General features: G+C 41.6%; 1 protein-coding gene across 4 annotated transcripts in view; it reads left to right on the plus strand.

Annotated features, from left to right (window-relative positions):
• The window catches only part of LOC125966890 (glutamine-dependent NAD(+) synthetase), a 106,543-nt gene that overhangs the window by 19,896 nt on the left and 70,804 nt on the right, over nt 1-15,843 (plus strand). For all 4 annotated transcript variants that reach the window (XR_007480564.2, XM_049717450.1, XM_049717452.1 and 1 more), the window contains exons 3-4: nt 7,724-7,840; nt 12,446-12,499. Coding sequence is in view for 3 of the 4 variants with exons in the window: in XM_049717450.1 (XP_049573407.1) it covers nt 7,724-7,840; nt 12,446-12,499 (171 nt within the window). In the remaining variant the exon portion in view is untranslated. The remainder of the gene's footprint in view (nt 1-7,723; nt 7,841-12,445; nt 12,500-15,843) is intronic.

Consider the following 15,843-nt stretch of genomic DNA (forward strand, 5'->3'; position numbering starts at 1 on the left):
GGTGTGAAGAGGTGGTATTTGCTGGTGTTTAGAAGGACTACCGTATTTTTCGGACTAAAGTCGCATCAGCCATAAAATGCACAATGTGGAGGAAAAAAACATATATAATTCGCATCGGAGTATAAGTCGCATTTTGGGGGAAATTTATTCGACAAAATCCAACACCAAAAACACACATGAATGAGCAACAACAGGCTAAACGATAGGTATGCTAACGTGACATAAACACAAACGAAAAGCTGAGAGCGGGCCTGATGTAACATTCAGAGTTATTCAAATAACTATTGCATAAATAACACGTTTATAAAACCATATGTCACTCCAATTCATTAAATCCATTGATCGTCCTTTATGTCAACAATGGGTGCGCGCCGCTGACGGCGCTTCCACTTCAAAATATTCCACAGGCCCATATAACGATATATAAATGATATATCAAATAACTATTATACAAGCAATAATATTACTAAATCATCTGTGTCACTCCAAATCATTAAAACCATCGATCAAATTCCTCATCCTTTGTCAACAACGCCACGCATGCGCCCTGACATCAGCCTGAACCAGCAACAACATGCTAACGATACGGTATGCTAACGTGACATAAACACAAACGAGAAGCTGAGAACGGGCCTGATGTAACATTAACACTTATTCAAATAACTATAACATAAATAACACCTTTATCAAACCATCTCTGTCACTCCAAATCATTACAGCCATCGATCTAGTTCGTCCTCCTTTATGTAAACATGTCTGACGTCAGCGGCGCGTTGCAGTTCAAATTTTACTACAGGCCCATATAACAATATATAAACTATGTATGAAATAACAATAATATAAACAACAATTTTATCAAACCATCCGTGTCACTCCAAATCTTTAAAGCCAACTGAATCTTCGTGTTGTTTCACTTAAAAAAAAATAAAATACACGCACACACACGGCTGTTGACGCCAGAAAGACTTTGTGCACTGCTGACGTCAGACTAGATATATCAAATAAATGTAATATAAAGAACAATTTTAAAAAAACATCCGTGACACTCTAAATCACAGGTGTCCAACTCACGGCCTGGGGGCCAGATACGGCCCGCCACATCATTTTATGTGGCCCGCAAAGATAAATTGTGTATCAAATTCATGCGTGATTACTAGAATTGCAAATTGTCTTCACTTTTAATATCTTTTTTTTAAACATTTGACCAATGTTTACTCGTCTGATTTGAAAACGAGTTATTGGCAGTTTGTTTTGTAGCTTTTACTGTATAAAATTTAAGGTGCTCAAACATTTATTTGGGTTGACAGTCATAATTGCCCTCTGAACGAAGCTATGACTACAATGCGGCCCCCGAAAAAAATTAGTTTGACACCCCTGCTCTAAATTATTAAATCCATCGGAATATTTATCCTCTCTGTATGAAAAAAATAAATAAAATACACAACTGTTGACGTCAGACTAGATATATCAAATAAATGTAATATAAACAAGAATTTTAACGAACCATCCGTGTCACTCCAAATCATTAAATCCACCGGAATATTCATTCTGTGTAAAAAAAAAAACAAAAAACAAAAAACAGCTGTCGATTCCAGACCTACGTGCGCCCTCGCATCAGCTGCGGCCCCAATTATTCCACAGATCTAGTATATAACTGTATTGTACCTTTAACAAAGTACCAGGCAAGACGTGGGTTTGGTAACTGGCCCTTTTCACTGGTGCTTGCGTGTGTTGGCTCAACATATGAGCCAACACACGCAAGCACCCTGGATCGCTCTTCCCCCACCCCCCACCCCCCCCGCACTGCCTTCACGGCCTCCCTAGACAATCGGAAATTACTGAAGTCTAACAACACACACGTTGCTACTCTAAATAAACTATATGTCAAATAACTATGACACAAATACGTTTATCGAATCATCTGTAAGGCTCCAATTATTCCACAGTCATAGTGCGGTTTCAAGTGAAAATAACATGTGAAGTGATCAACTATACTAGTAAGTAATGTGTTAATCAAGTAAAAATTTGTGAAAAAAATTCACTTATAAGTCGGTCCTGAGTATAAGTCGCTCCCCCACCCAAACTATGAAAAAAAATGCGACTTATAGTCCGAAAAATACGGTAGTATAAGTCTGCAGCTGCTTATTATATAGCTCTTTTTTTTATAAAAAACGGTAGAGACACCATTAGAATAATCTAGCCTACTGAAAATAAAACCATGAGCGGTCTTGTTGAGACAATAAAAAAAAAAACTCTTAATTTGAGCTACATATTTGTTATTTCAAGTGGTAATTGGCAAATTTATTAATAGCTTTTGAGCATGGGCGACATGGCCCAGGGCAGCATTTTTTTTTAGGGCACGTGGGGGCAGCCCCCCCCTCCCAAAATAATATTTTGCACCACAGAGCAGTAAACTACTATTTGTCATATCACTTTTTTGGGGAGTTGGCAATTTAGCGCCCCCTTCAGAGTTTTCGGGCGTAATAAGTCAGTGATTGATTGGCTAAGGCAGCATCATGGGAGCCAGTCAGTGCTTTTACACTGAGAGAAGAGGCAGACATGGTGAGTCAGGGGCAAGCCGATGAAACGTTAGCATTTTCAAGATGGTCCTATAAACATTATTTCAAATTCATTGAGGTTAAAGGCAAAAAACCTGCATGTGTTGTGTTTTTTTTTAACTAATACTTTCCCTGCTAACAAGTTACTTTTATTCAGTAATTCAATTATCATACTAATAACTAATATATAATAATATAATAACTCAGTTACTTATTTGAATGAGTAGTCCGTTCCCAACACAGTAAATTGAGTAAATAATGATTCGTGATATAGCCTACCTTTTACGTTTGTTAGCATTCTGTTAAGGTTAGTTTTCTGTTTTCCCTTATGCTTTCTTTGCTTATAGACTACACAAACATGAGATATAATTTTAAGATTATAAGATTGTGCTTTGCAACAAAACTGTTACAAATTCATTTATTATACCTACTTATTTCCCTTGGGTTAACATTGGCCCGTAATTAGCTAACAGAATGTTTATATGTGAAGCTCAGGGATGAGAATTTTCCGCCGATCAACGGGCAACGTTAGCGACTCGTAAGCATTCCCCCGCCCGCCGCGACGGCACATATATATATATATATATATATATATATGTGTGTATATATATATATATATATATATATATATATATATATATATATATATATATATATATATATACATATATATACATGTGTGTGTGTGTGTGTGTGTGTGTGTATACCGTAATTTTCAGACTAAAAGTCGCTCTGGAATATAGGTCGCATTAGCTATAAAATGCACAATAACGTGAAAAAAAACATATATATGTTACTCCGGAGTATAAGTCGCATGTTGGGGGGAAATTTATTCGACAAAATCCAACACCAAGAACAGACATGAATGAGCAACAACAGACTAAAGGATAGGTATGCTAACATGACATAAACATAAACGAAGAGCTGAGAATGGGCCCAACATAACATTCAGAGTTATTAAAATAACTATTACATAAATAACACGTTTATAAAACCATCTGTGTCACTCCAATTCATTAAATCCATCGATCGTCCTTTGTCAACAATGGGTGCGCGCCGATGACGGCGCTTGCACTTCAAAATATTCCACAGGCCCGTATAACGATATATAAATTATATATCAAATAACTATTATATAAGCAATAATATCAAACCATCTGTGCACTCTAAATCATTAAATACATCGATCAAATTCCTCGTCCTTTGTCAACAACGATGCGCGTGCACCCTGACGTCAGCCTCGTCGTTATTCCACAGCTCTAGTATATAACTATATTGTCACGTTAACAAAGTACAAGGAAAGACGTGGGTTTGGTAAACGGCTCTTTATTTAACAAAACAAACTTCGAGGCGTGTGGCGGCGTGGACTTCCAGCCACGGAGGTGGAAGAGAGATCCATAGAATAGGACCAGGTGTGCGTAAAAGCCATGACCGAGCCCCATCCTCCATCCCCGGACAGCCACCCGGCCGACCGCTGGCCCCCGACTTCTATCCACGGAGGTGAAAGAAGCTCGGTAGAGTAGGGCCGGGCGTGCGTAAAAGCCATAATAGTTTTTCAAACCTTCTGTGTCACTCCAAATCCTTAAATCCTTCAAACTCTTCATCCTCCATGTCACTTAGAAACAAAGCCGCTAATGATGCCGGTAGTACGTGGGGCCCTTCGTCATCTTCGTCATCCCGTGATCAATCTTTTTCCTTTTTGTAAACAACCACCGCGCCACGCCGCGCCACGCTGCTGACGTCACTTGAAATTCAGATTACAGTAATCGCTTGCTACATCACGGTTCGTTTATCGCGGTTTCACTTTTTTTTTTTTTTTTACTTTTTGAAAAAATTCACATGTAAGTCGCTCCTCATTATAAGTCGCCCCCCCACCCAAACTATGCAAAAAAACGTGATTTATAGTCCGAAAATTACGGTATGTACTGTGTGTGTGTGTGTGTGTGTGTGTGTGTGTGTGTGGGTGGGTGGGTATGGCATGAATTCAATTAGACTTTTCTGATAAGGTTTTGGTCAGGTACGTGGGAGAGGGGGTTGTTAATCAGTTTCAGTTGCATTGGTGTTGATGGAATTAACAACAGGTGCACTAGAGGGGCAACAACGAGATGGTCCCCAAAACAGGACTGATTTTGCAGGTGGAGGCCATTTCAAGTTCCTCCCTCTTGACCTTTTTTAACAGTTTTTCCGCAAGTGTTGGCTTTAGCTAGAGTCATTATCACGACTGGGAGCATGAGGCGATTTCTTAACCCTCCTGAAGTTGCAGATTGTCCAACTCCTCCAGGATGGCACATCCATGCGTGCTGTTGCAAGAAGATTTGATGTGTCTCCCAGTACAATCTCCAGAGCATGGAGGAGATTCCAGGAGACAGGCAGTTACCCTAGGAGAGCTGGACAGGGCTGTAGACGGTCCTCATTCCATCAGCAGGACCGATATCTGCTGCTTTGTGCTAGGAGGAACAGGTTGGGCACTGCCCGAGCCCTACAGAATGACCTCCAGCAAGCTACTGGTGTGAATTTCTCTGCCCAAACAGTCAGAAACAGACTTCACAAAGGTGGCCTCAGGGCACGATGTCCTGTTTCCTGTGCTCATTGCTCAGCACCGTGGAGCTCGATTGGCATTTGCCATAAAACACCAGAATTGGTAAGTCCGCCACTGGCGCCCTGTGCTTTTCACAGATGAGAGCAGGTTTACCCTGATCACCTGTGATAGACGTGAAAGGGTCTGGAGAAGCCAAGGAGAGCGCTATGCTGCCTGCAACATCATTCAGCATGACTGGTTTGGTGGTGGGTCAGTGATGGTCTGGGGAGGCATTTCCATGGAGGGACAAACAGACTTCTACAGGCGAGAGAACAGCAGTCTGACTGCCATTAGGTATCGGGATGAAATCCTTGCACCCATGGTCAGTAGGTCCTGGGTTCCTCCTGATCCACAACAATGCCCGGCCTGTTGTGGCAAGAGTATGCAGACAGTATCTGGAGGATGAAGGAATTGACACAATTGAATTGCCCTCACGATCACCTGATCTAAACCCGATAGAACACCTCAGGACATAATGTTTCAGTCCATCATACGCCGCCAGGTTGCTCCTCAGACTTTACAGGAGCTCACTGATGCCCTTAGACAGATCTGGGAGGACATCTCACAAGACACCATCCGTCGTCTCATTAGGAGCATGCCGCGATGTTGTCAAGCATGCATACAAGCTCGTGGGGGCCACACAAGATATTGAAAAGAATTGCAGAAGAAGAATTTGAGTTGCAGAAATTGAATTTAGGCAAAAAGGACAAGCCTGCCATATAATTTTTTCACTTTGATTTTTGGGGTGTCTGTATACTGAGCCCTCTGTAGGCTGAAAACTTTTATTTCCATTAAAAGATGTGGCATCCTTTTGTTCCTGAGACATTAAACTGTCCATATCAGTATAGATATCCCCCCAAAAAAATTTCACCATTGAAATCTGATGTGTTTTCAAAGTGTTACTTTAATATTTTTTGAGCAGTGTATATACAAGAGCTAACAGAAAATGGAGAATATACTCCGAAGTGACATACTTATGTTTTTTTTTCACGTTATTGTGCATTTTATGGCTAATGCGACCTATATTCCGGAGCGACTTTTAGTCCGAAAACTACGGTATGTATGTATGTATGTACGTGAGGTTCATGACTGGGGAGGCACTGATGCCATCCCCCGGTAAAATGTTTTTGGCACCTAACCGTTTAACTAAAAAGGTTGGGGTACGCTGCTCCAGTGTGGCTTATTCATTATTTAATTTGAACTATTTTAATTAAAATCTCATATCAGCAGTCTTCACACATAAGAACACTCAATAAAGCACTTTTGATCGTGCGTACCACTCCGTTTGAAACGACTTCCTCCGAAGTCCCGTTGTCCGAATAAAACCTTTTAACTCCGGAGTTGGTCTTCCTTTACTGACGACCTCCTGCTTCGTCCCAAAATCCATAGTTGAAAATCGTTTGGATATGTAATCCTCCATTGTAAAACAAAATGTAAAAACAGAAAGAAAAAAATAAACGAATGTAAAACGAAATAAATGAACGACTCCTCCGCAGTTGTTCACTGTAAATTTGAACTGGAGATCTTTTATTCTACAAGTAGGCGCATGAAGCATCCCGGGGTCACTAGCCTTAAGGCTGGAGAACCTTTTTTTTTCGTTGCCTCCGTAAGGTCTCTTTTCAAAGCCGTTTTGTTCATCTTAAGAAACACGACATTACAGACAGATGACAAAAAACACTAGATATTATATACATCACCTTAACTACAGAAAATAGTTAATATAGCCACAGTGTTTGAACACTTAAACAGCGACATAAAGACAGAGAGCAGTTCAGTCCAACTGCATAGTCTGTCAACATAGGCAGCCGTGTGATTACGTAATCCTCAGAGGAGGCTAGGCAGGAAGTTGGCTCCTCTGAGCGAATCGTCTTTGGTTTTAAAGTAACTGTAAAAATTCAGCGATTTTGGTTCAAAATGATACAAAACTATTGAAATTAAAAAGATGACGACTTTATAATAAAATAATTGAATTTCTTCTTCCTCTTTTAATGATGCAGGGGAGGCGTAGATACCTTATCAATGCTTTTTAAAATATAATGGGCGAGCAGGGTTGCGCATCACGCAGATGAGTGACATTGACTGAAAGATCATCACGCTTTCTTCCTTCCTCCTACCACGTCGCATTTTGATGACACACGTGACATGCAGCAGTGGCCGTGGTTGCCAAACAATTTTTCTCCCACTTAATTAAGCCTCGTTTACAGGATTCTTTGGTCGTCTGTGAGGAGAATACCTGGGACTTTGTCTAACGAAGAATAAACTCGGGACATAAATGAACTGCCCTTCAAAAACCATTCATTGGCCCCAGAATCAGCCCGTTCACTAAAACATTGAACCAAAAATGCGCTTTGTTTAATTCACATGCATCCAATATATGAATGAGTTTAAGAATGTTCATTGAATTCATTCAGGTACGACACTGTACCTCATATCGCACAGCTCTAATTACTGTATATTCTTGTACCAAAGTGTCAGTGTTTGATGTTCTTGAAATGAAATGTCTCAGACAAAATGTGGATTATATTTTTTGCCCTACCTTTCTTTTCATATTGGCTAATACCGTTCTTATAATTCTTAATTTTTTTAGTGGGTATGGCTGCGCAGACCATTTTCATGAATCGGATACATTGCTCCACTGTTTTGAAGTTCTCAAGAAGCTTCTAGAATCTCCCATTACCGAAGACATTATTTGTGATGTGGGAATGTAAGTATTAACTATAAAAAAAAAATGCTGAAATCAAGAAATAAAAGGACTTGTCCTCACATTCCAGACATGATTGCCTTGTATGATAAACTATGGGGCAACATCTTGACACTATTCTATTAATCATCGTCTATTTCTCATGATGTGCTTGTTTTTCAGGTTTTTATTTAACAAATTGCTATTATGTTTAACTTTGTGATACTTTTTCTGGCTTTTCAGGCGCTAGTTCAGCGGTTAGGTTTTGCCACACAGCTGGAGATGGGACAAACAGTGAAGCAAAAATTTAATTGAAATACCTTGAAAAAATTTTGAATTTTGTTAACAACATAAACATTGACTGATCTCATCCCCATGCTGTCTACATAAGTCTTAAGGCCTACTTAGTATATTCAATCAGGCATCAGCTGCTCAGACGTCACTGCGTCAATGCAGCGCGCAGTTTGCCGAGAGGCATAGTGACTCCAGCGTGTCCTGGTTCATCCTCTGAGCCTGTCTCTGGTGGAAAATGCCCGCAACACCTACCCAAGGAGGCGTCCAGGAGGCATCCAATTCAGAAGTCCGAGCCACCTCGCCTGGCTCCTTTCAATGCAGAGGCTTGAGTCAGAGTCCCTTGTGGATGACTGAGCTTCTCACCCTTTCTCTCAGTTAGAGATTGGACTCCCTGCGGGTGATACTCATTTTGGCCGCTTGTATTAGGGATCTTGTTTTTTCGGTCACGACCTCCACCTCGTGACCATAGGTTAGGGAAGAAAAATAAATCTAGCAGTAAATCAAGAGATTTGCCTTTTGGTTCAGCTCCTTCACTACAACAGCAGGTGCTGCACCGATCCGCCTGTCGATATTACGCTCCATCTTCCCCTCACTTGTGAAGAAGACCCTAAGATACTTGAACTCCTTTACTTAAGGCAAGATCTCATCTCATCCAACCCGGAGAGGGCATTTCCCACTTTTCCGACTGAGGACCATGGAGGTGCTGATTTTCATTCCAACCCCTTTACAACATTTTGCAAACAGCTCCATTGAAAGTTGTAAATCACGAGTTGAAGAATTCAACAAGAACATATCATCAGTAAAATGGAGAGATGCGATGCTAAGGTCACCAAACCAGACACCCTTAATGCCTCGGCTTCACCTAGAAATTCTCCCCATCGAAGTTATGAATAGAATCTGTGACAAAGGGTACCCTTGGTGGAGTCCAACCCTCACTGGAAAATAATCTGACTTACTGCCAGTTATGTGGACCAAACATGCATACTCGAGGACCCTGTTGAGGGTGTAGAGCTGGACAACTGTTTTATGGCCAGGAAGAAAACCACACTGCTCCTCCTGAATTTGAGATCCGACCCTCCTCTCCTTACAGACCTTACCGGGGTGGCTGAGGAATGTGATTTCTCTGTAGTTGGAACACACCATCATGTCCCCCTTTTTAAAAATGGGGACCACCACCCTAGTCTGCCAATCGAGAAGCACTATCCACAATGCCCATACAATTTTGTAGAGGCGTGTAAGCCAGGACAGCCCCACAACAGTTTAGGGATAAGTGGATCCCATCCAACCCCAGGGCCCTGCCACCAAGGAGCTTTTTAATCACCTCAGTGACTTCAAACCCCAGAGATAGGAAAGTTCACCTCAGAGTCTCCAGGCTCTGATTCCTTAATGGCAGGCATGTCATTGGAATTGAGGAGATCTTCTTCCCACCAACTCATGACATCACTAGCACCCCATAGCACCTATACACAGTGTTAACAGTGCACTGGTTTACGCTCCTGACACGCCAGATGGTGGACCAAAATTTTCTCGACGCTATCAGTTATCAAGGATCTAGGACCCAAAGTGCAGGGAAGCAAGAAAGCGGATAGAGTTAAATAAAAAGTGATTTAATTCAAATAAAACAAAAAGACAAACAAAGCACTAATGGACAGGGAAAACTAAATAGATAAGAACAACATGGAAACAAAATAACAAAATAAACCGACTTGGCATCACAAAGCACAGCGCATAGCAACACATTGCGTGGACATCGGGGACAGTGCCTCTGGATTCGTAGACTGGGGTGGTGGTCCCCCTCTTCAAGAAGAGGGACCGGAGGGTGTGTTTAAACTACAGAGGAATCACATTGCTCAGCCTCCCTGGTAAGGTCTATTCAGGCATGCTGGAGAGGCGCGTCCGTCGGGAGGTCGAATCTCGGATTAAGGAGCAGTGTGGTTTTCGTCCTGGACGTGGAACAGTGGACCAGCTCTATACTCTTGGCAGGATCCTCAAGGGTGCATGGGCGTTCGCTCAACCAGTCCACATGTGTTTTGTGGACCTGGAGAAGGCGTTTGACCGTGTCCCTTAGGGAGTTCCGTGGGAAGTGATTCGGGAGTACTTCGGGAGTGTTTCCGGAGTTGAATTTGTTCCTAGTGAGGGTTGGACTTTGCCAAGGCTGCCCTTCATCACGATTCTGTTCATAACCTTTATGAACAGAATATCTAGGCCAGGGGTGTCCAAACTTCTTGCAAAGGGCCAAATTTGATAAAGTGAAGGGGGCTGGGGGCTAATAGTTTTCATATAGTTTTTTTAATCGTTTTTTTATATAGTTTTAATATAAAAAATTCATGCAAATACACACTGTTATAAAACAATTTTCATTGTCTTTATTGTCTTTATTGTCTTTATTTTTCAAATGACAAAATAACCAAATATAAGCCACTTGGGCAGATGTGAACAACTCTAAAAACACAAATTCTGCCTTTCATTCATATCTGAAGAGTCAGATAACATTGAACAAACTGTATGAAATACCTTAAATTTACATGAGTTTAAAACTATTTTTGCCTCAAGAACATTTTAAGCAGGAGTTATAAGTAATGCAAAGTTGTCTGTTATTATTAAAACTTAAAACAAGTAAATTTTACAATATCTTTCAGAAAGTAATAGGTTGTGTCACGTCTACAAATTCATAACATCAACAGTATTAACATGGCCACTTCGTAGCTTGCTTTAGTAATATTTACTTTTGACTCACAGCCACGCGTGAAGAATCGCTGTTGTAATGCCAGTTCAGCTTGGAGCTGTTTCACTTTACCAGCACGGTCACTCCCTGTTACCTTGTCGTATGTGTGAGCATGTTTAGTCTGATAGTGTCTCTTTAGGTTGAAATCCTTAAGCAAGGCAACTGTCTCTTTACAAATTAGACAAACACAATTGCCTTGATTTTCAGTGAAGAAGTATTGTAATTCTCATCTCTCTTGAGAGCGACGGCCCTCAATGTCAACTTTCCTCGATTTCGTTGCAGTCGGCATGGCAGAAATGAGTGGAGAGGGGTGCGCGCCACGGATGCAGACTGACATTAAAAAGGTGCTGCCACCTTTTGGTAAAAGGAGGAATTATAGTTTAAAGTTTCATTATTTTTTAAATTCAGTTTAACAGTGCAGGCGGGCCATAAATAATACATTATAAGACCGAAGCTGCAGGCTGTATGAAATCTGACCGGGGGCCGGATTTGGCCCGCCGGCCGGACTTTGGACATCCCTGATCTCGGTGCAGCAGAAGCCTTGAAGGTGTCCGGTTTGATCACCTCAGCATTGCATTTCTGCTTTTAGCAGATGATGTGGTGCTGTTGGCTTCTTAAAGCCGTGATCTCCAGCTCTCACTGGAGCGCGTCACTGCCAGGTGTGAAGTGGTCTGGATGAAAGTCAGCGCCTCCAAATCTGAGACCATGGTCCTCAGTCGGAAAAGCTTGGAATGCCCTCTCCCGATCGGGGATGAGATCCTGCCCCAAGTGGAGGAGTTCAAGTATCTTGGGGTCTTGTTCACAAGCGAGGGCAGGATGTGGCATGAGATTGACAGGCGAATCGGCAGTGAAGCGGACTCTGTACTGATCCGTCATGGTTAAGAGATGAGCTGGAAGGCGAAGCTCTTAATTTACCAGTCAATCTACGCCTCTACCCTCACCTATGGTCACGAGCTATGGGTCGTGACTGAAAGAACAAGATCCCGGTTACAAGCGGCCCCAAATTAGTTTCCTCAACAGGTTGTCTGGGCTCTCCCTTAGAGATAGGGTGAGAAGCTCGGCCATCCGGAGCGACTCGGAATCGAGCCACTGCTCCTCCACATTGAGAGAAGCCAGATGAAGTGGCTCGGGCATCTCAACAGGATGCTTTGTGGACGCCTTCTCCAGAGAGGTGTCCCTTTGGCAGGAGACCCCGGGGACGACCCAGGACGTGCTGGAGAGACTATGTCTCTCGGCTGGGCTGGGAACACCTTGGGATCCCCTGGGATGAGCTGGATGAAGTGGCTGGGGAGAGGGAAGTCTGGGCATCCCTCCTAAATCTGCTGACCCCCGCGGCCCAACCCGGATAAGGGGCAGATGTTGGATGGATGGATGAGTTTCTTGCAAATCAAATTAGAGGCACAATGTGGAGCAAAAAAGTGCTTTATCCACCCTCTTCTTATTTAGCATGTTTATCTGTGAAGTCATATTGACTGTTTAAACAAATACTCCCTCCCCCCTTATAAAGAAAAATGTTGAGGGAGACTTTAAATGAAAGACAGTAAGTTTCTTCTATGTGTAAATTGCAGTCCTGTTTATTTTGTGTGGTTCTGGGTGTTCTTCTCCCTTAGGCCCATCATGCATCGCAATGTACGCTACAACTGCCGGGTGATTTTTCTCAACAGGTAACCTTAAAAACTTGTCATGTTAAATGTATGGATATGCGTTTACAGGTAGTGTTTTTCTATGAGATAATACATTCAAAAACAGTGAAGGCATGGCAGAGTCAGGCAGATTTAAATGGATAAAAACAAATAATGTATTGTCAAAAAAGCTCATGGGTACTTTAGATATGTATTGCTGTTTATCCATTTAATGAGGTATTGCAATTGGTATGATAATTATTATTGCCTAGAGTTGCATGTGTACAGTCCCCCTCAAGTTTTTCCGAAGGGTGGATAAATTAGATCAGGGGTATCCAAACTTGGTCCTGGAGGGCTGCTGTCCTGCCTGTTTTCCATGTCTCCCTGCTGCAACACACCTAATTGAAATGATCAAGATCTCAGAGCTTGTACAGTATTTTCTGCACTATAAGGCGCACTGGATTATAAGGCGCACCTTCATGGAGTTTTTATTTTACAATTTTTTTCATATATAGGGCGCATCGGATTAAAAAGCACATAGAATAGAAGCTACTGCATCAAACTGGGGTTGACTAGGGTTGTGTTATGCATCCATTAGTTGCGTTATGCATCCACCAGATGGTGCTGTGCTAAAGGGACGGTCAACCCAGTAAATGAGGTAAAAAAAAGTCCAACTTCCATTTCATATGAAAGTGATACGGTTTGGCTTCTTACTTGGTCCAGCAACCCCACTCAATTTTGATGGTTATAAACTTTATTTAAAAGAAAAAAGCGAGTGAGTTGATTAGCCTGTTAGCTTTAGCGCCAGGTTTGTGTATGCACAGCCAAACAAACTTGCAGCGGTGAGGGGGTGTGGACACTGTCTATTGCGCAAATGCGGTTCACTGTGATTTCGTCCCGTTAGGCTTACCTGTATGTCAATCAAGCGATGGAATGGATTCTAGCCTAGGGGAGAGTGGGGTAATTTGTGCCAAGGGCCAAGTAGTTCCACCCCTGTTTTCCAGAAAACCATAGAAGAAGTTGGTCATGTGACCACCTATTTTGAAGGGGCATCCATTTCACTCATGGCTTGAGAGGTAAGCACATTTAAGTTCAAAAAACATTTTTTTGCCCTCAAAAGTAAAATTTCTATGATTAAGTTTTTTTTTATTGCTGTGAACAATTATAAACAACTTTGAAAACAGTTCAACTATGTTTTAGTGCTTTGGTAAGCTACAGCCATACAATTAGCACGATGCTTGCTCAAAACAGCAGGGGGGGATAATTTTTTTCAAAATGGTGGGTCTGGGGTAATTTGTGGCAAAGGGTCTGGGGTAAATTGTGCCACTGGCAGAAGATAAAGATAAAAAGGCTGAACAGGAAAAGAAAAAGAATGAGAGAAGAAAAGGGCTATGAAAGCTGCAATTCGAAACAAAACCAAGAAGAAAATGACAGTACACTAGCTCAGAAGAAACCTCCACCACCAATGATGAGGCAGAAGATGGCCTGGAGAAGATGCACAGCAGAGAAAAGAAACAGGCTGAAAAGAAGAAAAGGAGTGGAAATAAGAAGGGGAGCCTGAAGGGGTCAAAGTAAAACATACAAAAACAAAGTGCTCCCCAGTAGCTCAGAAAAAAGTTACGTTCCACTTCCACTTAGTGATGTCACTGAATATGACAGTTCAGGTGTCCAGAGTGATGATGATGGTGACAAGATTTTGTCTGCTGGTGACTTTGTCATTGTGAGGTTTGCGGGTAAAAAATCAAAATCCTATAACTGTTGGATTGGTGGAGAATGTTGAAGGTGACGAGATTAGTGCAAAATTTCTGAAGCAAAGTTCTAAGAGGTCTCTTGATGGTAAGCCCATTTTCACATTTAGAGAGAATGATGAAGGATCATCCCTATAGGTGACGTGCTCAAGAAATTACCCACACCACAAAAGGGAAGGGAGCATAAATTTACATTCCCCTGCAGCATTGCCATGTGGGATGTTCAGTGGTAGGCCGAATCTGGGATGAGATTCAGCTGCGGATGATTAGGTGCTCATTTTTGAATTTTGATTTTGTTCTGAGTAGCCTATGTGTTTACACCACACCACAAAACTTGGTGGTACAGCCAGAAAGGAGCATATTTTCAAGACTCAATTAGGTGTTCATGTGACTGTATAGGCCTTGTGATAGAAAAGTGGCCTTTGATGTTAAGACTTTAAATTAAAGTTAAACAAGTAATTTGTATAGAATTTGTCTTTCTTTTATAGAGCATTATCATTTGTGAGATTAAAATGATCTGTTTTACTTCAATTATCAATGGCACAATTTACCCCAGTGTATTTTCTCTAATGGCACAACTTACCCCATACCAGGGGCAAGTTGTGCCACAAAACCACTTTTTTTCTAAAGCTGTATTTCTCAAACTTTGTTTAAGATCCAAAACAATTGCTCCCAGGTCCTAAACTACTTATATGTAGATATCTTAGTTGGAGCCATTACTGTTATCCCCTTGCTTTAAGAGCACTTTAAGTAGAAATTGGCACTACTTACCCCACTCTACCCTATAGAAAAAAAGTTTTTTTTTAAATGTCATGCGATCGACTAGTAGTAGCCAACTTTGGTGACGCCCCTGACCACAGTTGCCGTAATGCTGAAAGCGATGCTACCTTGCAATTTAATAGTCGTACTGAAACGTACTGAAATATTTTGGCAGAGTGCTGTGTACAACCACTATGGATCAACAAGTTCATCAATTGACCCATATATAAGGCGTGTGGAAGATGGCCCTCATTAACTGCCTGAGATTGTCAAATGAAGACTTGATTCGCATTATAAGGCACACTGTGTTTTTTTGAGTAAATTATAAGCTTTTAAGTGCGCCCTGTAGTGAGGAAAATACGGTATATGAGCTAACCATTTGAATCAGGTGTGTTGCAGCAGAAAAACATTTCGTGTCCAAATTCACACGCTGCGTCCTCCGAAGGCCGGTTTCTCGAATACTTTTTAGGCTCCGTGACATCATTTCCGGAGCGACCCCACCGCACGTCACATTACAAACTACCGTAATTTCCGAACTATAAGCCGCGACTTTTTTCCAAAATTTTGAACCCTGCGGCTTATAGTCAGGTGCGGCTTATATAAGATTTTTTTCGTGATTTTTGTGATGACTTGATCACTTTTATACACTCGTAAAAAGGCTGTGGACCACTGTTGTGCGGTATCTTGAAGAAAAAAACAAAAATACTATTTTGAAACACTACTATGGCTGCTGCTTATTCTGGCTGTGTAGCCTGTGACTATTATGAGCTTTAGTAGGAATGCACGCTAGGTGACCTGTGTCAAAGGGCTCTAAACCCTTTCTCTTACTCTGCCATGTGACTCAGAGATTACACAAAGCAGTGGCGCTGTTTGGACCAT

Source organism: Syngnathus scovelli, chromosome 4 (genome assembly GCF_024217435.2).
Source record: "Syngnathus scovelli strain Florida chromosome 4, RoL_Ssco_1.2, whole genome shotgun sequence".
Classification (NCBI taxonomy): Eukaryota; Metazoa; Chordata; class Actinopteri; order Syngnathiformes; family Syngnathidae; genus Syngnathus; species Syngnathus scovelli.